This window comes from Primulina huaijiensis, chromosome 12 (assembly GCF_012295235.1).
Source record: "Primulina huaijiensis isolate GDHJ02 chromosome 12, ASM1229523v2, whole genome shotgun sequence".
In the NCBI taxonomy this organism is placed as follows: Eukaryota; Viridiplantae; Streptophyta; class Magnoliopsida; order Lamiales; family Gesneriaceae; genus Primulina; species Primulina huaijiensis.
Window position 1 is genome coordinate 881219 of NC_133317.1, and position 27305 is coordinate 908523.

The 27305-nt window shown below is 33.6% G+C and overlaps 4 protein-coding genes across 6 annotated transcripts; 3 read left to right on the plus strand and 1 right to left on the minus strand.

Moving 5' to 3' along the window:
- The first annotated feature begins 3717 nt into the window (after positions 1–3717).
- Positions 3718–6257, plus strand: LOC140990357 (floral homeotic protein DEFICIENS-like). Of its 2 annotated transcripts, XM_073460019.1 has the most exons (7): positions 3737–4080; positions 4174–4240; positions 4331–4392; positions 4496–4595; positions 5510–5551; positions 5706–5750; positions 5897–6257. In XM_073460019.1, the coding sequence occupies exons 1-7, from the start codon at positions 3893–3895 to the stop codon at positions 6074–6076; spliced, it is 684 nt and encodes a 227-aa protein (XP_073316120.1). In that variant the 5' UTR covers positions 3737–3892; the 3' UTR covers positions 6077–6257. The 2 variants fall into 2 exon arrangements, with proteins under 2 accessions (XP_073316121.1, XP_073316120.1); XM_073460020.1 differs by lacking the exon at positions 5706–5750 and having other exon boundaries at positions 3718–4080.
- Positions 6258–8863: 2606 nt separating this feature from the next.
- LOC140989487 (B-box zinc finger protein 20-like) lies at positions 8864–10246 on the plus strand. The gene is made up of 3 exons (XM_073458684.1): positions 8864–9187; positions 9315–9797; positions 9903–10246. Exons 1-3 carry the CDS (start codon positions 9008–9010, stop codon positions 10212–10214), a joined length of 975 nt encoding a protein of 324 aa, XP_073314785.1. The 5' UTR covers positions 8864–9007; the 3' UTR covers positions 10215–10246.
- A 3324-nt stretch (positions 10247–13570) lies between these two features.
- On the plus strand, positions 13571–18311 carry LOC140990336 (kinesin-like protein KIN-7F). The gene is made up of 15 exons (XM_073459981.1): positions 13571–13715; positions 14041–14372; positions 14605–14694; positions 14777–14877; positions 14975–15088; positions 15180–15261; positions 15346–15413; positions 15492–15557; positions 15637–15761; positions 15862–16198; positions 16286–16390; positions 16469–16856; positions 16930–17303; positions 17502–17809; positions 17971–18311. The coding sequence occupies exons 2-15, from the start codon at positions 14159–14161 to the stop codon at positions 18290–18292; spliced, it is 2694 nt and encodes an 897-aa protein (XP_073316082.1). The 5' UTR covers positions 13571–13715; positions 14041–14158; the 3' UTR covers positions 18293–18311.
- Positions 18312–18343: 32 nt separating this feature from the next.
- On the minus strand, positions 18344–20373 carry LOC140990337 (V-type proton ATPase 16 kDa proteolipid subunit-like). Of its 2 annotated transcripts, none has more exons than XM_073459984.1 (3): positions 20193–20373; positions 19828–20113; positions 18344–18812 (listed from the first exon to the last, which is right to left on the minus strand). In XM_073459984.1, exons 1-3 carry the CDS (start codon positions 20269–20271, stop codon positions 18809–18811), a joined length of 369 nt encoding a protein of 122 aa, XP_073316085.1. In that variant the 5' UTR covers positions 20272–20373; the 3' UTR covers positions 18344–18808. The 2 variants fall into 2 exon arrangements, with proteins under 2 accessions (XP_073316085.1, XP_073316083.1); XM_073459982.1 differs by lacking the exon at positions 18344–18812 and adding an exon at positions 18973–19307.
- Between the last annotated feature and the right edge of the window lie 6932 nt (positions 20374–27305).

Sequence of the window (27305 nt, forward strand, 5' to 3'; positions counted from 1 at the left end):
TATATAACGCACCAGATTCGACGACTGTCCTCACTGTATCAAGACGAGTCTTTCCAACGTGTTAATATCCTCACTCACACGCACCCTAGGAAACTTCCCAGAAGGTCACCCATCCCAAAATTGTCCCAAATCAAGCACGCTTAACTTTGGAGTTCTTATGTGATGAGCTACCGAAAAGAAGATACACCTTCGTGGTATGAGTATTACATATCAAATATTTTAAGCCCTCTTCAACTGTACAGTCCATTACATTGAACAGTCTCGGAATCCCTCTCATTCCGATGTAAGATCTGTTCATTCATGTTCCCTCCGTCTAGAAGCCTGCCAGGAGCCGCTCATTGTCCGTGCAACCTCATGGCACCGGTGATCACCCCGTCCTCTTCGGCCCCGGGCCTGACAATTTATTACATGCTTGATTTATAATATGCTATATAATATAATTTATTAAATATATGATATTATATATATAGGTCCTATTCAGAGGTCAACCCCTCCGATCCATCGGATAGAACATTGGAACGTAACTGATGTAACGTGAAAGAAGCAATAACGTATAATAACAATAATAAATTACAAGAAACAAAAGAAATATTGTATAATATATCTACAACATTTTTTTATACTATATTACATATTATTATCACGTACGTCGTACAGTGGTTCTAGAATATTTGTTATCACGTTAATAAAAATGCGCGACTAATTAATGTACATTAAATTACAAAATATAAAACCAAAGGTCGATAAATAATGGACAAACATCCACACATTTTCCTGCAATGTGATACGACGCATCCCTTTTTACTGAGAATAACACGTTTGGCCTCGATCGGTTGACATTTAAGTGATGAAAATAGAGATTTCATGGCATGTCGAGTGCAACACTGGAAATCCGAATGTGAAGCTCTTGTCTTACTCAGCGCTATCACCTGGATTAAGGAGTTGGACCTTGCTAATGTGATTTTCGAGCTTGATGCAAAAAATGTGTTGTTGATGGTATCGGTTCTTAAGCCGTCTATTCTACTGAGTTTGGATCTATTGTGCATCCAATACAATTTAAATATCTTTTGAACCAATGAATCTCACTCTCTGATCAATTTTCTTATAAACAGAAAAATATAGTAACTCATGCTCTTGCTAGACCAATTTGTTTTCATGTTAGTCTTTCGGTTTATTTTGAGACTCTGCCTTGTTTGATTGAACCTTATGATATTATTGTAATTATTTGCGTGATTAAAGAAATTTCCTTTAAAAAAAATCCTTAAATGTTGTCATAGAAGATTAACTCAAGGTATAGGCCCAGGTAAGGCACGCACAACCAAAAAGAGTAAGAAGAAGATATAGGAGTAAAGTGCGCTTCGCTATGCTTGTGCAATTTTTTTTTGCAATTGGTGACATTTGTAAATTTGTTTACCGAAATATAACGAAAATTGACCTCGCAACACCATATATATATACTTCAAAGTCTTTTTATCCTGCTGCGGATATGAAGCCCTTTTAAAGGGTTAAATACTCTACGAATACAAATTTCTTAGCTTTAACATTTTATAATCAATTTCTAATTTGTTGCTTGATTTTTATTATTGTACGTTGTTGTTTGTTTTCTGCCTAGTCATTGTCAAATTGCAAGAGTTCCCATCAAATCTCCACATGTTTCCCATCTCACAGATAGCAAATTGAGAATATATAGTACCGATTTGGTAATATAAAATTTCATAGTATCAATTTAACTTGTGTGGAAATCTAGGGTAATCTGCACGTGCTGATTAATTTATAATCAAAAGTATGAATAGAAACTATAAACGAAGTTAATTGATGTGTGACTTTAAGAAGTTATATTTGTATTAAATGGCCGATGTATCATCAATTTAATTATCGAGAATTGTATAGATTTTATTTAGGAAATCTCACAGTTTTGTAAAAATTCAATTTTGTTTTACTCAAAAGGATAAAAAGAGAGGGTATTTGTGGCCGTCTGAAAAGACATTTCCTAAAGAAAGGAGATGCAAAAGAAAGAAAGATAGATCGAAACGACATAAGCTCTGCTCTGGGCTTGGACCATTCTTAATCTAATCCCCCAACTTTATTAAATCATGACCTAATATTAAGTACGTTTGTTTTAGGGGCCCGAGGAGCTTCTTCTTTTCTTTTTTTTTTTAAAATTTTTTTTTTTTACTATTTGACTCTTTATATATACATTTTAAGTTGATTTTCTCTACTTTTTTACAGATACATAAATGAATCAAAATCTTTAGCATATGATTGGTTTAAACCCTGGAAACAAAACGACATTAAATGGTATTTGAGTCAAGTCCTTTGAAATTAAATATATATTTGATTTAAACTATTTTTTAATTGTTGGATGTTTTTTTAAAAAATATATATACACGAATATTTCAGATTTACTCCATAAATAATTTTAAATTCAACCCTAGTAGCTAGAATTAAGTGAATGATGCGGCGAAAATGAATAAAACATGAGAAATTACCCGAGACTGAATGAATAGTTGAATGTGTGACAGTACTTTCATCGATCCCATCCTCGAGCCCTGCGTACGCTTACCCCCTTTGATGCCGGGTTGACCCTCACCATTCCATCACTTCAATGTATAATTTTGTAATAATAAAACCAAAAAACGTCTATTCAACTACACCAAAGCTAAATTTAAATATTCGACTGTATGTCTAGTATATATAATTTATGAAATTTAACTACCATAAGTCAAGATCAATTTTCACAAAATAAAATATAAACAAAATTAAAATATTATTAATGCATAACCAAATGTTTCATTAAATCGATCGGTCACCTACAGTCACAAGGGTGGAGCGGAGCCATGTTTTAATGTAACATATACAAATATTAGTAGATCTTTTGTGAGACGATATTACAGATTTAAAAAAAATCCATAAGATCGACAGATCAACTATACTCATATATTATAATAAGTAATATTTCTTTACTGGACGACCCAAATAGAAAATTTGCCTCACATAAATTTTTGTGCACAAACTCTTACCTGACATGCACATGCACATGCACATATGCAAATCAATAAATTAAAACGAAACAAGAAAAAAGAAAAAGAATAAATATTACTTTCAATTTAAATTAAATTAAAAACAATTATTTAAAAGTAGTTTGATATTGGGACGTATCAAAACCTTTATTTGAATACAAAGTCGTAATTGAAATAGTTGAAGAGTTAATTCTATTGTTTAAAATGAGACACACGAAAATTAATTAAGAATATATTTGTCTTCATCTTACATTCTTTATTGCGAATCTGATTCGGTGTGGGGACTTATTTCACATGTTATCCGTACTGAATTATGAGGCAATCAAATAAATAATAAATTTTAGACTCAGTTTGCCCCCTTTTTACTTATTTAATGGTAAAAAAAATATTCCATATATTTTTTTATGCATTAATGGGTGGAAATTGATTTAACGCCTTTATATAAAAATCTCAGGGCACAACAAGATATAAATATTGGGCCAGGCAGGTTGGTACAGCCCAAAAAGTGTTCCTGATTTTAACAGGCCTTTGTTGGATTTCAATCAGACTGAACTAGAAAAGTGCGCCACTCCTTTGGGCTTATACCAAGGCCCTGTTAATTAATGCGTCTAGACCGTGTAATAAATCGAGAAATGAATGAATTATAATTCATAACTTTGAAATACTGTAGATTTGTAGTGACTGATGACGAAAAGTGACTGATTCTTAAATTACTTTATCAACTTCTGCCAACCCTTTTCACCATTTTAGCAAATATTTCCATTTTTAGCAACATCAAACTTCAATACCCCTCGCCTTTCCTAACATATTCCATTCATTTCTCACAGAATTTTTATTTCCCATCTCTTCCAAAATCAGCAGGAAAAGAAAAGATGGCTCGTGGTAAGATCCAGATCAAGAGAATAGAGAACCAAACAAACAGGCAGGTGACCTATTCCAAGAGAAGAAATGGGCTTTTCAAGAAGGCGCAGGAGCTTACTGTTCTTTGTGATGCTAAGGTTTCCATTATCATGATCTCTAGTACTCAAAAGCTTCACGAGTACATCAGCCCCTCTTTCACGTACGTAAGATTTGCTCTGATTTTGTTTCTTGAAAGGAATTCTTGTTTTATATATGTTTTTTTGTGGGCTCCTTTTTTTTTTTTGGGTTTTAGAACAAAGCAGTTGTTCGATCAGTATCAGAAGGCTGTTGGGGTTGATCTCTGGAGCACTCAATATGAGGTATTTTTTTCATGTTTTAAAAATGATTCCATCCTATATTTCTACTTATTTTTAAAACTTTAGGTTACTATCCAAATTTCGTTTGTGCAGAAAATGCAACAACAGTTGAATAAGCTCAAGGATGTTAACAGAAACCTTAAATCCGAGATTAGGTAAAATTCCTCCTTTTTTTTTTTGGCAACTTATAAAAATTGGACTATTTTCTTGGATAAATTTTTAAACATTTTTTTAACTTCTTCTTTAATCTATAATCAGGCGAAGAATTGGGGAGAGCGTGAACGATCTGGGGTACGATGAAACAGTAAACCTTATTGAAGATATTCATAACTCTTTGCACGTCATTCGCGAGAGAAAGGTAGAAAAAATTCCCATTTCTCTCTGTCTTGTACTTTTATTTTTATATGAAGAGAGAATAAAATTTAAAAATCTAGGGTTTGCGTTTTTCAAATTTTTAGATCCCCAAAGGAACGAGATTACTGGAACTAAATCTTGATGGAAAGATGGCAATTAAATCCGAAATTTGGCCTAAAAAATGTAAAATATTTGCACCGTTTGGAGAAGCAATACCTGCTGTCTACTACCCATAGACTTCAAGTACTTTCGATTTCAGAATAATATATAGTACTTTGGACATGAAAAATTAATAAATAGAGTATAGTTATGTGCACGCAGTTGATTATCGGCATCTCTATAAAACTCCATATTTGTTTAAAACTCAAGTACTTACTTTATTTAAATTAATTTATAGTATAATATTAAAGATAGCATTAGTGGAGATATATATTTGAAAATGTATGTCTATCTATATATGAACACACACAAATATTCCATGATATTTATGAAATATTTCAATTTAATTTCCATTTCATGTATGTTAAAATAGATGTCCTCATAATTTACCCGTGTAGTAGAAGCATTGTATATTACATATATTTCATTTATTAAGGGTCCTAACCCAACCCTTTCGTAATGATGTTTGATAGATCGGAATACTTTACATATAGGAGTAGGTTTCTTGTGAGACGATCTCACGAATCTTTATCTGTGAGAGTGGTCAAACCTACCGATATTCACAATAAAAAGTAATACTCTTAACATGAAAATTAATAATTTTTCATGGATGACCCAAATAAGAGATCCGTCTCACAAAATACGATCCGTGAGACCGTCTCACACAAATCTTTGCCTACATTATAGATAGAAGCTAGAGTGGATCGATGTATATATTTAACCGTGTCTAATTCAGAATTTCTTTAACCAATATCACAGTACAAAGTTATCGGCAACCAGATTGAGACTGGGAAGAAAAAGGTACCTCATAATGTACATATGGCATAATTTTCATTTATTCATCTTCTGGTCATATGAAGGATCGGAGTCCTCTTTTATTTTTTTTTATTATTATTATTATTATTTTTTGCGGTCTGATCAATAATATATATTATTATCATTTGTTTTTTTTCAGTTAAGGAATGTGGAAGATATTCATAGAAACCTACTTCTTGAATTTGTGAGAACCATTACATTTACAGCTTTCTCTATTTATTGTGATACTTAACTATTATTACTTAGATATTATACACCAATATATATGTTTTTTTTTTAAAAAAAATAAGATTATATAATTATTTGACTGTGCTGATGTACATATATTAGGATGCAAGACAAGATGATCCACACTACGGATTAGTTGAAAATGAAGGGGACTATAATTCTGTTCTTGGATTTACAAATGGAGGTCATCAAATTGTCGCGTTACGCTTCCCGGCTAACCAACATCCTTATCTTCATAGCGGCGGGGGATCGGGCCTCACCACATTTGATTTGCTCGATTGAATTCCTAAAATTTTATTATATATATGGTTGAAAACGGAGTTTGAATTTGCGTGGTTGTGGGTCGGTTTACTTGATCTGTTGGCCGACCCGGTCCATTTGAACGTCTATGAATGAATGTTATGCTTGTATTTGGGATGAAGACATATATAAGATATCTAAAATACTCTTTCGGGATAGACTATTTTAACTTTTAATTAGCCGAACCTATTTGTGAAGCATGCATGAGTATCCTTTTCTTGTGTCTTGACTGATTAGTTGCAAGAAAAGAGAAACGGATTTCACATGCATGGGCTTGTGAGTTTCATGGGCTCACAGGCCCAAACTGTCTCCTGGTCGAGTCGAAGAATTGAAGTTGGCGCGGAGAAAATTCAGGTGCTACGAAATCTGCCGAATCTTTTAACTGCTGATTATGAATATCATATATTAATATAATAATAATATTATATTATGAAAATAATTAGACAAGTCATCGGTACAATGTATCGATATGCTTTGAGGAATGATTTTCCTTTCGTTATTCTTCGAGAAGAAAGAAATATGGGACTTCAAAAAGTATTATTTGTCTTCTAGCGTTTGCTAAGTTAATGTCACATTTTCCTTTCTTCGTTAATTAATCAGTCTTAAATAAGTATTAAATATGGTACCTCGTTGACACGAAAAATTCATATTAATTTTAAAGTCGTTTTGTTAAAAATAATCTGTTTTAATATTGAAAATTTAATATTTTAAATTTAGATATATATTATATTAGTAAATGCAACTTAGGCCAGTCATTATGGTATGTACTATGTAATGGCATTTTTCATCAAATATTTTGAAATTTTCTCCTCAGCTTTGAAGTCAAATTTGCTCAGCTTTCTAAATTCTTCGTTCTTATTGATTATTCCACAATATTTCCTTTAAATCCGCTATCACTTTTTACACATGATTTTCAAAATTTATAATTCGTCTCCAACAAAGAAAAACGAAGCCACAAGTCCACGATTACTATATAACGAAGGTCCACAATAAAATCCTGAATCCACCTAAAATATAAGCTCAATCCCGCATCAATATTTTTTTATTAATTAGTAAACATGCGTTACATTTGTAAAAATTAATTGCTTGTTTATGATGAGTTGTACGTGATCATAAAATTTTTATAAATCTAATAATAATAATAATAATAATAATAATAATAACTATATCACTTTGACTTGGATCAAATTTGACCCTTCCAAATATTAATCGTGCTACTTTGTGCTAGTATTTAATAGCTAACTCTCACAACAATTATTTTAGTTTATCTTTACAACAATATAATATATCACTCTTGTCACATAATATATATTATATTTTTAAATTACATATATATATATATATATATTATTTTGGATGTCGCGATATGTTAGCACAAATATCTTATAAAAACATTACAATTTTATTACAATTTTGCGATATGTTGGTCGAAATATTTTGTCACGCTAATTATTGAACAAGTCGTTCATGATATCAGAATTATATATGTATAAATATGCTATTGATAATTTTACGACCTTCGCATGCATCTTGTTGCACGGGGCGAGGAAGCTGCCATGTATTGAAATTAGAGATATGTTTTAATAGTGGAACCATACTTTGGACAGGTTGGAGTGGTATGTCATGCGTGACGTAATTTGACATCGTAATGTTCACTTTTAGGATTATATTAATCGAGATCTCTTGAAGAATTATGTCACGCATGATGTAATTAGCGAGTCTAATTGTATTTTAATTGTGCCATTAAGGTTAATTATTAATATGTTTATAAATTATTACTCAATTTACAATTGTTCAGCTGACTAAATTATAAACTTTTCATTTTAAAAAAAATATATTATAAACTTTTCATAGTTAATGCATCGCCAATCTGACGATGGCACCTCAAGAGTAGCAGATTCATTCCTACGTTTCCATTCCACCACGGACACTGTATGTGTATATAATAACATTATTTTGTTTTATATATATATATATGAGTAACTCTTAAATGTTCCATACGGTCATGCATATTATGTTTCACAAAAACTATCATTTTAACGAGTTAATTTGATGATACGTATTTTTTACTCGATTGATAAATAAATATTATATTTTATGTCAAAAATCTCAATATTATATTTTATGTCAAAAATATTCTTTTTTACATAGATCTATCATGTTTTTGCCAAATAGCAAACGAAAATAACAATAAAGTTAATCAAGGATAATATATAATTTTTAAAAATCAAAATGACGATAAAATGAAGTTTCATTCACAATGAAGATATCCGATGTATGATGAAATTCTAGTCGAAACATAAAATTGTGACCTAATTCGCATTTATGAGAGAATGCAGGAAGAATATCATCCAAGTAATTAACAATTTCATAGGGGGAAAAATGAATTGTACATAAAAATCGGCTATTTAATGAAGTCGCGACTAGGTAGTTTGTACCAAATTTAACTGAGTTTAGTTATGAGTTGGAATTGGTGTCTTAGGACCTCATTTTGTCCAATTTGACTTTTAATATTTTTGCCAGTGAATATTTTATAAAAACCAATAAAGATGCTTTTTTTTTTTTAGAGAATATTAAATATAGATGGTAATAAATCTTAAGTTCCTGAAAATAAATCTTTAATTTTAAAAAATTAAGATTTGCATCCTTCAAATATAATCACAAATATTGTTACATATATATAATAATAATAAAAAGTACTTTGGATGTTTATTGATTTATTATTATTATATTATTGAAGTTAGAATAATGTTAAATAAATTAACTACTCCCAGCTCCATTCCATGGCCATCCCCTCCTAGCTTTCGCTTGTCCCTTCCAATTCCAAAAGCCCCTTCAATTTTCCTTTCACTCCGGGAAAAAAGAAACGATCTTCACACAAATCAAAGCAAAATTAACTACAAAATAGGCCAAATGAAGATCCAGTGTGATGTATGTGATAAAGATGAAGCATCAGTATTCTGCGTGGCGGATGAGGCCGCGCTCTGCGCCGCCTGCGACCACCGTGTCCACCACGCCAACAAACTCGCCGGAAAACACCACCGCTTCTCCATCCACCACCCAAGACAAGTTACCCTCTGTGATATTTGTCAGGTTTTACGAAATCCATATCTGTTCCTCCTCCTTTCCACCACCATTTTTCTTGATTTGCCATGAACTTTTGTTTTTGTTTTTTTCCACCAATTTTTGGGTGAATCAACATCTTTTTTTCTATTTACAGGAGAGAAGGGCTTTCTTGTTTTGTCAGCAAGATCGAGCAATTCTGTGCAAAGAGTGTGATATCTCAATACACAAAGCAAACGAGCACACTCAGAAGCACACCAGATTTCTCCTCACAGGTGTAAAGCTTTCTGCAACGTCGACCCTTTATTCCGACTCACCATCTTCATCAGAATCTTCTGCGATAGCATTCAAGATTTCAGATTCTGATCCAAAAGTCAAGTCCAAAGAATCCAAAAACAAGCTTATTTCTGCAGGACCAACCCCTGGTACACCATTCACTGCGAAGCGTACAACAGTTCAAAGCACACCCGTGGTGGCAGCAGAATTTTGTAATAAAAGTCATGGCCATTTGATGTGTGGAGGGAATTTGAATGGGTCAATTTCAACGAGTAGCATATCGGAATATCTGATGGAAACTCTTCCTGGTTGGCATGTGGAAGACTTTCTCGATTCTTCTCCTCTTCCTAATGGTTTCTGCAAGGTTTGCTTTGCTGCCCCTTCTCATAGTCGCCTGATAGAAATTTAAACTAATTTCTTCATGAATTTGCATATTTGGGAAAATAGTTCAACTTTGTTGAAATTTCAGACCGGGGAAAACGATGTGCTGCCATTCTTGGATGCTGATTTCGAGGGCAGCATGTGTTCTTTTCCAGCAGGAAAAATGGGATTTTGGGTCCCTCGAGTGTCCCAATCTTTGCATCAGACGCAAAATCAACCATATCAATCAATTGATATTTCATTCGGAGCCCCAAATGGGAATGTATTAAAGGATCAAGCGATGGAATTTACTAAAAATAGCATCAAAGTCAGCAGAAGATTGAGCGAAGACAACTCTTTTGCTGTGCCACAGATCAGTCCACCTTCAACTACCTCCAAGAGACATAAAAAAATTTGGTAGAGCAAAAAAAAGAAAAGAAAAGAAAAATCAAATTTCAAAGATCCCCATTATTTTGAATCCACTTATCTGGTTTCCCTGTTTTTTAATGTATTTTTGTAGCTTTTTAGTTGGGTTTTTGATTGATGTAGTATGATCCTTTTTTCACCCACTTGGTTCACAAAGTCAGCTACTCAACTTGGCCTTCTTCCCTCCATGTTCTTTGCTGTGGTTGCATGGATCTTTTTGTCCGTAAATATCTTCTGTTGCATCCAATGAAAATAGAAGCGGAGTGTAGTTCTCATACTCACTTTTCTCCCTTTCTTTCCAAGGTTCCATAGCCTTTGTCAAGAGAATTATACTCAAATTCACATAGAAAGAGAACTTGTGACACATAGACGAAGGCACATAGTGGCCCCGAATTAAAAACTAAACACGGAGAAGCAAAAATTATTTATATATATAGAAATATATATCATACTAAACTATATATTTTAATTTTAGGAGAATGCCTTAGAAATGAGAACGTGATAGAGCTACCCTCGTGCTAGCAAAGGTTGTCCGGCCTCCGTCTCTCGTATCAGATATAAAAATCACATTTTTTTTTATGTCTATCTCAAATATATGACCAAATTTCTAGATTTAGTTTTATCTCATTATTTAAATTCTAGTTATTTGAATGATTTTAACTAAAACAAATTCAAAATCATCCGTTTTTTTTTTCGATTCACGTTCCGCGATCACGGTTTCACCCCCAAAATAAATCGATCCATTCACATCTAAAGCTGCTATTATTTACGCATCGCTGGTAATTCTCAAAATCCCAAGGGTCGTTTCAATTAGGCCAATTTGCCATCGCTTTACATATTGTGGTGCAAAAGGTGTAAAATAACGTGGGAATGGCAGAGAGGTGGCTGACCAAAAAGAGAGAGACAAAAGAGGCCTCCCTCAATTGGGTGAGATCGCAGCATCAATTAAATACAGGGGACCAACGTGGAAATGTGCGGAACGCATCTTTTTACCACGGTTTTGCTTATTACATTACAGGGTAATTTTTATTTCTTTTTCTTAGTTGATTAAAGGTTCTCTACCTAGCTAGGTTGGAATGTGTGAATGTTGAAAAAAAAAGGAAGTTAAAAAGTAAGATTGTGTCATCTTGTGCAAGTATTCAAAGTTTGAAATTCTTCGATTATGATTTGGTTGACATTTCTGCCAATCGAGCATGGAAAATATATTAAATTTCTGCCAAAATATCACGATGTATCGTATGGTGCAAACAACATTAATAATTTCTCAGCGTTTGCAGTGAGCTTTGCACGTACGTTTGTATACCTACAATAATAGAAACAAGGGCCTCCAAACCTCATGCCTCGACACCTTCCACTAACCATGCATTTAGCAAATTCACCTATCAAATACTCTTTTACTTTTTGAGACCTTTACCTATCAAGCTTGCAAGAAAAGGATGATTTTTTTTATTGGTTGACGACGAATCCAACCATATTTAAATTCCATATGCACTTTGTGACAAGTTGAATAGAGAATATATACAACAGTACTCCAACTTTTATGAAAAAACTATTCATAAATACTGAATTTTTTTTTCTAAGGATCGAACCATCGATCGATCCACTACTAGTGGGCCAACAACCATAGAAAATAAATAATTCCAAGAAAAGTGCAGTGCAGCAGTTGCAGTTTGTTAACAGTGGGGCATGCATGCATAATGATATCCACTTCCGCAGCTCTGTATTAATTCTTATATATATTATTTTCTCGTCTTTCCTGCTTTCGTAACACCATGCTACCTTAGCCGCTGGATCTGCTTCTTGCCTTGTCCTTAAAGGGATTAAAATTGCTCTCCTATCTCCATTAATAGCTAGCAGAAATATGAAAGAGGGCATGTGGTTCGACATGTTCTGTAAATTTTAAAATATGTTAAGATAATCGATCTGTTTACATTGTATATCACAACGAATGTAAAAACAAATTAATGATTAGTTTAGTCTAGTGTTTAAAGGACTCGAGGGCTTGCTAGGATGGCATATTATATCACAATCAATCAATAACAATAGGAGTGAAATGTCCGACGAGATATTATGAACGATTCTTGAATTATGTCACGCTGCGATGAAAGAAGAGAAGCAACTCTCACGTTCAGAGAAGGCTCGTACTTGATCAGATTCTCGACATGCATTAACATTTCTTGTCTAAATCGAAATCGATACGATGGCCTGGTAGCTTCTTTGATAACCAATATATGTATTCAAATGATTCACGTTCTTGATGAGTTTAACTAACCAAAAGAGTGATTGGTGGTGCTAACTTCCAATTACAACAGACTGTATATTATAACAAGTGGAAGAGTATCCACCACAATGTAATTTTTGTTGGCCTGAATAATTCGAAGCGAATCATGAAAATTAGCAGGAAACTTGATGTTTGTACATACTATTACGCCAATCCTCCAGTTGACATGCTCCAAATTAGTAACTCACTAGGAGTCAATAGCCTAGGGTCATATATATAGAAATAATGGATTAAGTAATAATATTTTTTTTTCCAATTTCCATTTTATATTATTAATCTAGCTTATATCTATACTATTAAAAGTTTTCTTTTATGCTGTTAATGCAACTTACAAAAATTGATTAAAAAAAACTATATAAACATGCAAGTTGAGTGAATATGATAACTAGTATTAGAATAATCGATTTTTAGTTCAATCTATTTGTACACTGAATATATATTCCTTAGAAACGGCGGTGGAAGCACAATTTATCAGAGTAACAATATTTTTGATCGATGTAAAATAGGAACTTCAACCATATTATACTCCCACTTTCTCAGAATTAAAAACAAACAAAAATTGTAACCTACACAACACAATAGATGTCACGAGCTCATTTTACTTGATAAGGAACCAAAGAAAAAAAATTGTCTCACAGGAAAATTTTGACGAATCTCGAAAATAAGGTTATTTCTCAAATTTTCGAATTGCACATAGTTCTATTCATGTGAAAATAAAATGATACATAGTGGAAAAAGGATCCTCAAAACATTTCACGAATTATGTGATCACATGCAGCTAACAACTAAACTTAGTCGTTATGTGACTTATGTCATCTTTGTAAGAGTTCATGTGTTGAAAGTTGCAAGAGTTCGACTTTTAAAAACACGTTTTTCATTTTATTTCTTCATTCTTCAAGGTGGATATGGTTTATTCCGTTGTGCTTGGCGGTTTATTTCGTGAGTCACGTGTTTTCCTGTTTCTCTTCACACATTTAAACACGTTTTCTCCTATCCTTTTGTGAACCCTTAGAATCTCACGTCTTACCATAATTTAAGGTTTGCCACATTCTTACAAGAACCCCTCTTTCTCTCTGCTTTCTTATTATTCTCAACCCTTCAGCTAGCCATTTCCATTGGCATTTAAAATTCTTGATTTGCTATATCTTCATTTGGAAGATTTTCCCTTGTGGGTTTTCCTACAAAAGATACATTTTGTCTCTGCATTTTAATACGGTGAGCCAATTTGTTCATCATGCATCTCAATCCGAGCTTCATCGATGTGTCATTTTTATTCTTTTATACAAACAATAACAGATTCAGCTTTGAAAAAATTCTTTAATATGACTTTACTTTTATCGATAATTGTAGCACTTCTTCTTTATGGGCCTGTCCTTGCTAAGGTTCGTGCAAATGTTGCCATTTTAGTTATTTTATTGTACCATTAACTTAGACGTTGTATTTTCAAATATGAGTAGTTGTTCTGTTGTACACAAGATTTATTGTCAAATTAATGAATTTACTATTTAAATACCCATTTCTGAATATTTATCTGTTGCAGAGTTAAACATTTGTTCTGCAAAGAAAGTCCCTCTCTTTTCAGAAAGAGAGGGTAGCTTGTTGATTCTCTTCAAGTGCATTAGGGGGGCGAAAATAAAAGGGGAGTTTGAGTATTCAAAATGGGGTCGATTAGTGGAGATTCGTCGATAGATTGGGATCATGATTCAAGTGCACATGAGGAGAAAATTTTTGTTTCGGTTAGGTTGAGACCAATGAATGAAACAGAACTTGGAAAAAATGATGTTTTGGACTGGGAATGCATCAACAACACCACCATCATTTTCAAGAATAGTTTTCAAGAACGATCTATGCATCCGGCTGCCTATAATTTTGGTAAGCCCAATTTCTCTTTGAAAACAATACATATGTCTCGTGTGATTCCTTCCGTATAAGTTTCATCATATGTTGAAAAACCAATAGGTCCTAGACTCGTATTATATTAGATATGTTTGTCCTAATAATCATTTGCATAATTCATCTTCTTAGTAATCGTAATATGTTCGATTCCATGCAAATGCTTTCTTTCAAATTTATTTTTTCTCGTACATCTTTTTTCTTGGGGCAGACAGGGTATTTGGCTTCGACAGTCCCACGAGGGAAGTATACGATGAAGCAGCAAAAAAAGTTGCTCTTTCTGTTTTAAGTGGAATGAATTGTGAGTACAACACCAGCCGTTACCATATCCGTAAATTTCATTTTCATACATATGTTTGATCGTGTCTGAATTCCTTCTCCAGCAAGTATTTTTGCATATGGGCAGACAAATAGTGGAAAAACATATACAATGGCTGGCATTACCGAAAACACCATAGAAGATATATACGACTATATAGACAATGTATTTACAATCCAAGTACTTCTAATCTTTTTCTTGATTTGATTCATAATATATTATCTAAAAGTTATCTTACTACATTACAATCGAAAAAATATAGCATCGTGAAAGAGAATTCGTGTTGAAGTTTTCTGCAATGGAGATTTACAATGAATCTGTCAAAGACCTCCTCAGCACCGATGGGGCTCCACTTAGACTTTTAGATGATCCAGAGGTAAGCATAAAACTTAAAGATTTAACCTTAAAGGCGACCGATTTCGTCAAACATACATACACGTAATTTTTCATTGACGTTAATAATGTAGAGAGGGACTGTTGTGGAGAAACTCACAGAGGTGACCTTAAGAGACATAAACCATCTAAAAGAGCTTCTATCGATATGTGAAGGCAAGATCAATCATATGCATCTCATATTTTTTGTGTATGCAAACAACAAGAATTACCCTTGATAGGAGTTTGTACATTTTACAGCCCAAAGGCAGATCGGAGAGACTACCCTCAATGAAATGAGCTCTAGATCTCATCAAATTCTACGCTTAGTACGTTTTCTTTTACTAGTTTATTGGAAAGTCGTTATTTCATGTGTCCAGTTTCTCACATAATTGACGTTACTGTAGAGTGTTGACAGTGAAGCTCGTGAATACTTTGGTGCACTAAATTCAAGCACGCTAACAGCTTCTGTGGTATGAATTCTAATGTATTTGATTCTGCAGTATATTTAGAAAATATACGATAAAAAAGATAATATGTTTTCAAGTGCAGAATTTTGTTGATCTTGCTGGGAGCGAACGTGCTTCTCAAACATTATCAGCTGGCACTAGACTAAAAGAAGGTTGCCATATAAACAGAAGTTTGCTTACGCTTGGGACAGTGATCCGGAAGCTAAGGTACATTTCCTATTCACTCTCACCTGTCTACCAATAGTTTGTTCTCTCTATAACACAGTCAGCTAACTATAAACCAATTGATTTTTGTGTTTTTATGCAGCAAAGGAAGAAATGGGCACATCCCATATAGAGATTCGAAGCTGACACGTATACTACAAAACTCATTAGGAGGCAATGCCAAGACAGCCATTATATGTACGATGAGCCCTTCTCACAGCCACGTTGAGCAATCAAGAAACACGCTCTTGTTCGCTAGCTGCGCCAAGCAAGTTAGTACCAACGCACAAGTTAATGTGGTTATGTCTGAGAAAGCACTATTGAAGCAGCTGCAGAAAGAACTAGCAAGACTTGAAGACGAGTTGAGGAACTTGAGTTCTCTAGCTGGTCCGTGTGATTCTGTAGCAGCACTAAAAGAGAAAGAACAACTTATTGAAAAGGTAATATTTCATAGAGATATGACTAAGTTTCATAAAACACATATTTGTTGGAAGAAATGTCACTTTTCTATCACTTGAATTCTGCAGATGGATAAAGAGATTCGTGATTTAACTTATCAACGGGATCAAGCTCAATCACATATTGAGAATATGTTAAAGTCTGAAGTAGAATATCAAGCATCAAAATCATGGGTTTGTAGACATGTTACTTTAAACTCAAATTTAACATGAATTTCAACCCTTTAAATCCTTATTTGTTGTGTTCTTAAGGTTGATATGAATGGCCACGAAAAAGGATCCTGGAGGAATGATTATTCGGCATCTGAAGCATCGGAGACAATCGATACCTTTCGCTCTGATGGAGCTTCCATTACATCTCATTTTTCAGATAGATACGAAGGTGTTAATTCTAGAAGGATTGAAGATCAGTTCGTTGAGAGTTCTGAAGAGCAGTTTCTGTCAGATGACACGTCGCCAAGACTATACATAGACAAGTACTTTGGTCCTGATCCATGTCAAGGATGGGAGAAGATTAGTCAAGAAACTGATAAGACTCTAGAAGAAAACTGCAAGGAGGTTCAATGTATTGAAATCAATTTCACCAGAGGAAATAAAGTTTCCCATGTGACGTCTGGACAAAATGGAGATCTGGTTCCAGGTTATATTTGTTCAAAAGTTATGCTTTATAGGCGGATGAAAATTATGAACTGATTTTCTTGTTTCACACGTAGGGAAACATAAAAGTTCACCTGACACGGATGTATCGGATTTCAGTGCCAATGTATCAAGTAGTGTAAGCTGTGCAGCGATACTGACTACTATCACAAAATCTTCGAGTTTTGAAGGGGGAAAAGAACTCGAAAATACATCACCAATTGCAGAAGATACTCAAGAAATGATCTCTATCGTTGAGCCAGTGATGTCTACAGAGATATTGAGTACAAAAAATGACCGAAGTTCAAAGAAGAGTGACAGCATGAACGAAAATGATCACAACATTAAAAATTTGGATAAAGACTTCTCAACCAAGAAACAAGAAGTTTATGTCACAGATATCAGTGAAGTGATCCGGTCCGAGTCAGTGAAGCAGTTGGTGAATGATGTGGTATGAATGAATTTTTCCCTTGGACGAGTGCCTTAATCACATTTATGCTACTTCCAACTCCTTTTCTGGTTTCTAATCAAACTAATTCTCCAAAAACTGATCTATCTGTATTCTTTAGCATAAACTTCAATAAAATTCTTGCAAAGATTGTTTTTTTCCATATATCTATCGTTTCTCATAATGTAACTTTGCTAGCAGGGTATAAAGGAGGCTAAAACAATCAAGAATTCAGAAAAAAACAATGCAGATGATGAATCCAATAAGTCTCAGAATATAATGCACTCTACGTCCGATTGGATCACCGAATTTGAGAGGCAAAAAAGAGACATAGTTGAACTTTGGAACACTTGCAACATTCCGTTGGTTCATAGAACCTACTTCTTCTTGCTCTTCAAAGGAGATCCATCAGATGCAGTTTACATGGAAGTTGAGCTTAGGCGTTTGTCTTTCCTCAAGAACACGTTACATGGACTTGCCAAAGACGATCATTTTACACAGCCTTCAAGGTACTCATTTCTATCCTTACTCTTTCCCAGATGTTAAAATTTTTCAAGAATGTATAAAGCCAAATCCGATTAAACATCTTTTAACTCAACATTTCAACTAGTATTTTATCTAGCATTTATGATAACCTAAAATCTTGAACATTTTCTGGGCTCGCTCACAGCGCTAAGGCTCTAAATCGTGAGAGAGAAATGCTATGCAGACGAATGATGAAAAAGTATTCTGCAAAAGAGAGGGAAGCTCTGTACAAGAAATGGGGAATCGGCTTAAAAACAAAGCATCGAAGACTCCAACTTTGCCGCAAACTATGGACAGATGCCGAAAACATGGAACACATCAAAGAAAGTGCTTCCATTGTTGCAAAAATAATTGGGTTCAAGGAGACAGGGAAGGCTCCAAAAGAGATGTTTGGGCTCAGCGTCTCAACAAAGCTTGTTAACCTCAGTTCATTCAGCTGGAGACATAGCTTGCCTTCCATGATATAAGGCCAAGCTGTGACAGTGAAATGTGAATTACAATTACCTAGGAAATGTGTCATTAAAACTAACTCTGTTAGTTTTCTGAATTGTATGACTCCTGTACATGGTCGAGAATTGGATCCTAAGGAACTCTTCATTCCAGTGCTCAACTTCACTCATCGGGGAAAAAGGTAAATAAGCTACGGATATTGTGTAATTGTTCTTTCTGTATTACTTTGAGAATTAAGTGAACCATGGATAGTTTCATGTTATATAAATAAAAAGGAGGGGAGATACTAAGTGGCCCCCCAATTTGCTAGTATCCACACAATGAACTCATCACCTTTAGATGTCAGTTGAATCAAATTCGCCAAGCCACAGAGGTTTCTACCTAAGCGGCACATGGATTTGTACTTGTTACCTCCTCAGTGGAAGCAGTATGTGATTCCATCTAGGATATGTTTTTACTCTCTTTATAAATTTTTTTTAATTTCGACCACAGTTACCCTATTCGATACTTTTTTAGAGTGTTCAGCTGATGTCTTACCTGCAAGAACACAATCAAACACCAAAATCTATATATTTGCATGCCAGTATTCCACGTCCATTTACCAGGTTTAGAGTATTATGATATACAGAGTATTTTTGGCGGAATGATACATGCCATGGTTTTACATGAATCCAATATTGTTGTTTGCACCATACCATATAAAATATTAGGGAACTTTATTCAGGGATCAACAAACTTCTCACGTCAACAGTTTAATACATTTGGACAACAATTTCATGCATATATAAAGCTTGAACTAATAAAACTGCCACAGCCAAACTGCCATCTAGCCACAGAAAAATGATTACAGTACTAGGTAGTAAGAAGTTGCAGTAGTTGCTTACAGAGACAAACTGTTTATTCTGCTCGAGATTGACTAGCAGGAGAGGAAAGTATGATTCCAACAATGAGACCATATAGTGCCAATGCTTCAGCAAATATAAGGATAAGAATCATCCCGACAAAGAGCTTTAGTTGTTGAGCATTGACTCTCTACAGATGATAAAGATTATGGTAATAAGTATGGAATCTTATTAAAAAGTAAAAAAAACAGGGATACTTGAATGTAACGCACATTTCCATACGAAACACAACTGAGAACCAGACAAATCAATAATGAATTTTCAATAATGTGTCATTCTATGAGACAATGAACAATCACTTTCACTGCTCATAAAGTAACAAGACGGTTCACAAGAAAACCATAAAATAATTAGTTCGATGAATGGTGCTCAATATAGACATGACACCAGGTTACTAAAGAAAGCAAAAGCCCAATGGGTAACAACCAAGGCCACTTCCAGTCAAGTCACAGTTCACCCTTCCAAAAAGTCCAAGCAGCAGCAATATGTTGCACAGAAAGAAAATTAGAACTCCAGAACATCAAACTCAATAACTACGTCTACACGCCAATTCACCCCCCAAAAAAACAAGAAGTCTAAATCACAACACACAATTATTCAATATTATATGCGAATCAAATAGAATTCAAGGTACTCGACAAGTAGCATACCTGACGCCATCATCTCCGACGATGCCAATGGCCATACCAGCAGTGAGGCCAGCAAGACAGCAAAAAAGTCCAGAAGAAAGATGCGCATACCCATCAAACAAGTAGTAAAACTTGGCCTCGGGGTTAATACCAGTACTGATAATGACAGCGATGATCAAACCATAAATACCCAAGACACCAGCCATAACTACCGGCACAATGGATTTCATCACCAAATCTGGCCGCATCACACCCATGGATGCCACACCGACACCACTCTTCGACGTGCCGTACGCGGCTCCCATACCTACAAAGACAGAGTTGAAATAATCAAAACAAAAGCTTAGATCTGAAAAAATTGGAATGCATCATGAAGCTCTGCTCACAGGAGAATACGATAGCAGCGGCGACACCGAGGAAGCCAAAGAATGGCGCCGTTTCATCGCCGCTGAAGGTTGAGGACATTTTCCGATCGACTTGGAGTGGATTTCAGGAGATATTCGGATATCACAGTGTATTTTTACCTACGGATAGTCGGATATACAGATGCTTTAGGAATAAGTTGAATTTTGCCAAGTGGAAGCATGTTATATGCGAATGAGATTTGACCCTGAATTTACATATTTGCCCTTTGTTACAATATAAATTACATTCGACTTTTAAATAAATAAATTAAATTTGATCCTTTTAAAAAATTTTAAATTGCCATTCTCAACTTGTCTTTGTTGTTGTGATTATGCATCAGTCTGAATAATTTGTGGGATGTTATGCAATTTTATTGGTTTTGAGACTTAAATTATTTTTAATTAAAGTTGTATTTCATGAAAATGACAATAAAAACCAAACTCGGAGAAAAGAAATTTTCACGGCTCTGGTTTGATACATTTGACCGGTTAAGTTCTTTTCTTGAATAAATCTTGATGTAACAAATATTTTTTTAAAAAAATGAACACTTTTTTGTAGTATTACGACAATGTAGTAAATAGTAAGGTTCTAAAAAGCGTGAAGCGCCCCGAAACGCGGATGTCGAGCTCCAAGCTTAAGCGTGAAAAAACGTTTTTTATCTTTAGTGTAATTGTAATTATCTCAAACCAATAAATAGATAAAATAATACATAAATATGATAAATTTAAGTCTGATGCATTAATTCTCATATATATAAAAACATAAAATCTCAAAATTACAATCTTTATTTGTTTTTGCAACTAGATCACATTAAAAAAGCCTAAATATTTGTCAAATCATTGTCAGAAACGCTTAATCAAAATTAAAATTTAAAAATAAACATCTAAATTATAAATCTAATTTATTATTTTAAAATAAAAAGACATACTTTCAAAATAAAAAAAATTAAAAATAAACATATGCAATTAATTGTACTTAAATACGTTTAATTAAATATCTTAATTACGCTTAATATAGTTTTTGCCGAGCTTCAAGCTTAAACGTATTTAAGCGGAACTTAAGCGAGCTTTTTAGAACACTGGTAAATAGACCGTTCCGTTCCGTTCCGTTCCATTCCTATTCCTAGTCCTAGTCCTAGTCCTAGTCCTAGCAGTATAGAATAAAAATATAATTGTAATATAGTCAGCAATAATCAAGGTTTTAAAAATTAATTATTATAACCCAGTTTCAAAATTTAGCCACACACAACTTTCGGCCTCAATATTCGGGCCCAAAGCAAATGTAAATGGGCTTCGAATATTTTGGGCGCCCGTAATATCTGCATGATCTGGCTGCGGTTCTCACCAATCACTGTTAGGTGAGAGAGATCTCCTCCAGAAACAATGGACAAACATAACAGCAACGGGCTTAATTATGAAAATGCAGCATACTCTTGTCTTGAGTGTGATATACTCGATGGATCATCGTACTTTCTGCTGCATTCTTCAGCTTCTTCTACTTCTATGATAAAGGAACTTGGTTACGATCACTGGCCGATGGAACCATTCAAAATATGCCTTAAATCAAAGACATTCCATTGGGGATGGTTACTTTCCTCTTGCAGGATCAAAATATATTATCAGATGTTGAAATCGATGTAGTTTTCTTTTGTAGCTATTTTTTATTGGAGTCAAAGATTTGTTGCAAGAAATCTGGAACCTGCTCCCAATTTAAACAATATTAATAACCCCACTTCATCACATGTTTGTGTTGGTTTTTGTCTGAAATTTTGATCACATCGTTTTCACATATAATACTTAAATATTATACATGGATATATTTTTGTACAGAAACTCAAGTATTTGTGGTAAAAAAAAAAATTTAACTTAACATTTTATTTGTACTTTATCGTCATGTAATAAAGCTTATAAAAAGCTAGCACTTTCAAAGGGGTATTATTTTTCATCGAGAAACTATTTTTTCACAATAAAATTAGTTTTCTTGAAATCATTCAATCATGTATAGTTTTAGTAAAATAATCTAACGATGCGTTTATATTGAGGAATCTGAAAACTGAGGATTTCAAATCATTAACAAAAATTCACTCAATTTGTTTGGGTAATTTTCATTCAATAAATTTGTAATTGCTTAACTATTTTACGGTCATTTTATGACGACACGCCTACTGCATTAACCACACTAGTCAAATAAATCGCATTGATCAAACTTTATGCGATATAAGAGCTTTTGCGTGCAGGTACTTTTTGCACCATAGCAATGTTTCGGTCATTTATAATTAATGAAGTAAATTGAATTATGTTCTTTTAGATCAATTCATCAAATCAAATAATTCAAATAGAATTATTCGAACATACTAAAATTTCTTTTTTTAAAAATAAATAAATAAACTCGCCATTATTATGTTCGCATATTCAAAAATCAATATGCTCCGATCCGTTGTAGTGATTGGGACTAGCATGCATGCACATTACTATATATGTGATTTTTTCGTCAAGGAGGTGTGACAAGAACTTTGCATTCACTATACATTTTGCAACCATTCGAGCTTTTTGCTCATGACTATGGCTCCACAATTTCTTATCTTTTGACAAAGGTTCATTTTATGATGATAATTGGTTGTGGTACATAAAAAAAAATCCAAATTATACAGATAGATATATGGTACATATTTCACCTACAACTAATTCATCATTCCATCTTGACATTTGACCATCTACCTGAATTTAGGAAACCTAACTTAAATCTTGTAACTCGGAATGCTAGTTAGTTGTAGATAAAATTTTCCAAATTTGATGTGAAGTTTATTGTGACGATTATTGATTTATCATTTAATTTTAAATTTTATTGTCGGGTTTCGTTTGTAGTTACTTTGAGGTNATCTTTCGATACACATTAGGTAAACATCTAAGTCAACGTAATAACTTGCAAATTACGCTAGTCAAGTAAATTTAAACTGCTTGCTTTTTCTTTAGCATTTTCTTCGCTTCGCCATGGCGATGTGGACGAAACTTTATCGCTACGCGAACACAAATTAAAGGATAAAAGAAGTAGCAAAGGTAGGCAACTTATTGAAGCAAAAGAAGACAAAAGCAATACAACTAATGCAAGAATCTCACTCTGGCCACTATTAAACAATTAATAAGTTGAACCAATCTTATCATTATAAAAATAAACAAACTCAAATAATTCGATGCCATGTTAACTAGCCATCCACCACTTAGATTTTATCCATTGCCGCTATGAGNATAATTCCATTCAATTTGATGGCTCGTTTAACATATATATGGGAAATTTGTCTGCTTCTCCACATACAAATTTTACGTACGTATCAATTATTTAATTGTGTGCATAATTTGTCGTATATAATTTCTTTTGTAGCTGCGAAAGAAAATCTAGAATAAAATCAATACAACTCCTTTAGTATATATGTATTTCAAGCTTCAAATATATGTTTTTAAGAATTAAAGAAAGGATGTGAATGGTAATATCGGGTATAATTTCATAACCTTTTACTTGGAAAACGATATGATCAAGAGTATAGTGATTTCGAAAATCAAACATTTATGAGCTATATAAATTTGAACCTTCAATTATAGATTTTAAAGCATAATTTAAATTCGATTATAAAAACTTGATTTCCATTCAATTAAAAACAAAATGATAAAGATGGATGGATAATATGAAAATCACTGGCATGCAAAACATATCAATCAAATAATACTTTTCTACTACAAAAATCGTGATTTCATGACGTCTCGCGTGCTTCACAAGCACTTGTTATTAGGGGTGCATTTGTATCGAGTCAAATATCATACTACCAGAGCTCGACTCGGAATAATTTAAAATATTAGAACTCGAGCTCGAAAAACCTGAGTTCGATTTTATTTTAATTTTAAATAAATAATAAAGAAATTTATGTATAAGTATATAAAAATAAATATATATAATTAAATATATATGCAATCGAGTAGCTCGCAGGCTACTCGAACATCCTCATCAAATACTCGAGCTCAATTCAATTACGGGCTCGAGCTACTGAACTCAACTTGGTCATACCGAGCTCCAGCTCGAGCTCGAGTTTTGACCGAGTTGAGTTCAGCAGCCCGACTCATTTGCACATCTACTTGCTATATATGTATGATTTATGCATGCACATATATGTATCCAATTATTTTAGCTTTAGAAACCAGCAGCCGCTATATTTGATTTGTTTTTAGTAAACCAAAAAAACCAACATGATAACCTACTAATGATGACCAGATGAATTGGGTTTGAGAGTAGTGAGCAATTAAACTGGGTCATACCACTTTTTGCCAGGAGATATTGGATCTTGGATGGGGTTTACCTAGGTTCTGATATATCTGCATACTTAAGATAATAGATATCATTAGTGGGGCACCGGAAGATTTTCCGACGTAACCACTCCGACGCTCAAGTCAATCAAGTGATTTATAGCAAGAGAATGTATGTTTTTTTGCACAAGAATATATATTTGAATGCATTAATATCAAACAAATATGATATTTAAAAGAGAGAAGTCAAATGATGACTTTGTTTTTAGCGTACAACTGCTGCTTATGGTGAGATGGTCGCTCATGCTCTGTTTACTGACACTGTTAAGTCTGACAACTCATAGTTACTTCGATTTAGTCACATGACCCCTATGTGCGCCGAAAGACATCCTAATGATGATCAAGTAATTGTGCACTAAACTTGCGATTTTTGGAGATGACACCTGTACCGAGGTGCTCGGGTGGACAACCGTGGTGTGGAGTACTGTTTACATGTTGTACAACCCGATCTCTTACTACCCGAGCTCAACTGTAAGCCCGATTCTTTCTAATCACTGGTTGGTTTACTTAAATTTCCTGACTTCTCGACCACCCAAAAACCCGAACCTGAATTGATCCGGATTGGGGGTATACCTACAAATCAATTAACAAGCAAATGTGTATCCAATTATTGAAAGTCGAGGGATTGTCGTGCGCAGCTAAATCGAACCCCTAAGGTGTTGACATATAAAATATAGTGGGCCGAATACCAAATGCTGAATTATTCTGACAAATTCGAGGCAAACAGCAACAGATTCGACATGGGACTGTTTCGTATTTCCCGATAAACTTGTGTTTTGTTTCGCTTAAATGCTAACCCCGGCCCCCTCAAGGTAATTAAACCTTGCATTGTCTGATCCCATGTGCAGCGTAACATGTCCTCCTATTGTTGAGTCATGGCACGTGCTGACAAAGTAGTTGTCTGTCAGAGAAAGGCCTTCTAGATTATTCTCGCATCTTCTCTTTCGTGGCCTATTATGTATACATACATAACGCATTGATTATTGGAAAATTTTAATATAATTAATTGGCATAATCAAATCATTAACTAACTATAGTTTTTCATATTTACTTGTCTATCCATTCTGGACCTCACATGAATCATTCCCATAAGGGCCACTGCTTCTATCTAATCATAATGTTTTTCATCACTCTTATTAATTATTAGCTTAACACCACAATTAATAGCACAAAAAACTTTAAGAGTATCAAAAATCAAGTATAGCATAAATATTTTTTGTCATTTGATTGATGACATGATCGTCTGTATTACATATCGTGTTTAGTCAATAAAAAAAATAGTTAATAAAAAAAAGTCAATAAATAAATGATTCGATATATATAAATATTATTATAAATGTACTATTTAAAATGAAACTTTAACTGCTAACAAAACATCAAAATAGTTTCCTCGATACAACTGGCAAGCGATGGTTATTTAAATTGCAATTACAGCTAATGACGTCTTATTTGTCAAGGATTGTATTATTACTATTTACCAAATTAATTAAGGGGATTAGTTGAGTAAGACACAAGATTTGAGGCGTTGGCAGTCAATTCGTAACTAACAAATGTTGGTGCATAAATATATCCCAACTAATAGATAGGAGGTCACGTTTCTTCGTAGAAGATTACAAGTGTAACTGGTAGTTAACCAAATTTACAGGTGCATTAACATTATTACAATAATCTACCCATGCATAAACAATCAATTCCCCACCATCCTCCTACACGAAAATTAAAGTCAATCAATACCCATAAAAGTTTTAGGCCAATACTAGCATCGCTCCCTGTACAATTATCTGAATCATAGGGAAGCTGAAAAGGAAATTGGTTAAATAACGAAATACACTTGAGGAATTCATTTTCTTAAAAAAAAATTGATTGAGGTTAAAAAATAAAATATCTCGGAAGCTGACTTGTGACTTTGCTTTGCAAGCATCACACTACTGAAATATAATGACAAAGATAAGGTGTAGATATACTATTTTCACCCTAATAAACAAAGTTAAGTCGAAATGAAAGTCGACACGCGTTTTAATTTTATGGTTTATAAATCCTTTAATACATTTTTTTGACTCGTGGTATAAGATGATAAAATATATCCATAAAANAGGTAATAAAAAAAATTGATAGATATAAGAAATTTGGGTAATGTAATTATATAGATGTTTAGTGTGTATATTAATTGTTGGTTGAACTATTTTTATTTATCATCTTATATAACAACCATACCAAAAAGTACTTAATTATATTATACATTATTGTTTAATGAAAACTTTTACAGAGTAAAATGACAGTGTGACCTAGTAATCCTCAATCTATACTACTTGATTGCATGAGAATATCAGATAGAAGAATTAAAGTAAACTATCTCCTAATTTCGAGCATGCATGCCATTGAATCTCGCACTTTGTGTTCCCTAGCGTGTTGTGTAAACTCTTATATGCATTGTCATGGTACTTTGACAAGCATATGTCTCTTTTTTTGTGCATACCAAAACATTGTTTTTAACTATTTACTGTCAGGATTATCAACTTAAACTTAACTTCAACTCAAAATTTAGCTCAAGAAAAGACGTTCATCGGATTCTTTGATAAAAAGAAATCAAATTTCAAATATTTTCAATTCAAATGAAAAGGTCATATATAAAAGAGTAGGTCTCTTGTGAGACTGTCTCACGAATATTTATCTATGAGACGGGTCAACTCTACCGATATTCACAATAAAAAATAATACTCTTAGCATAAAAAGAAATACTTT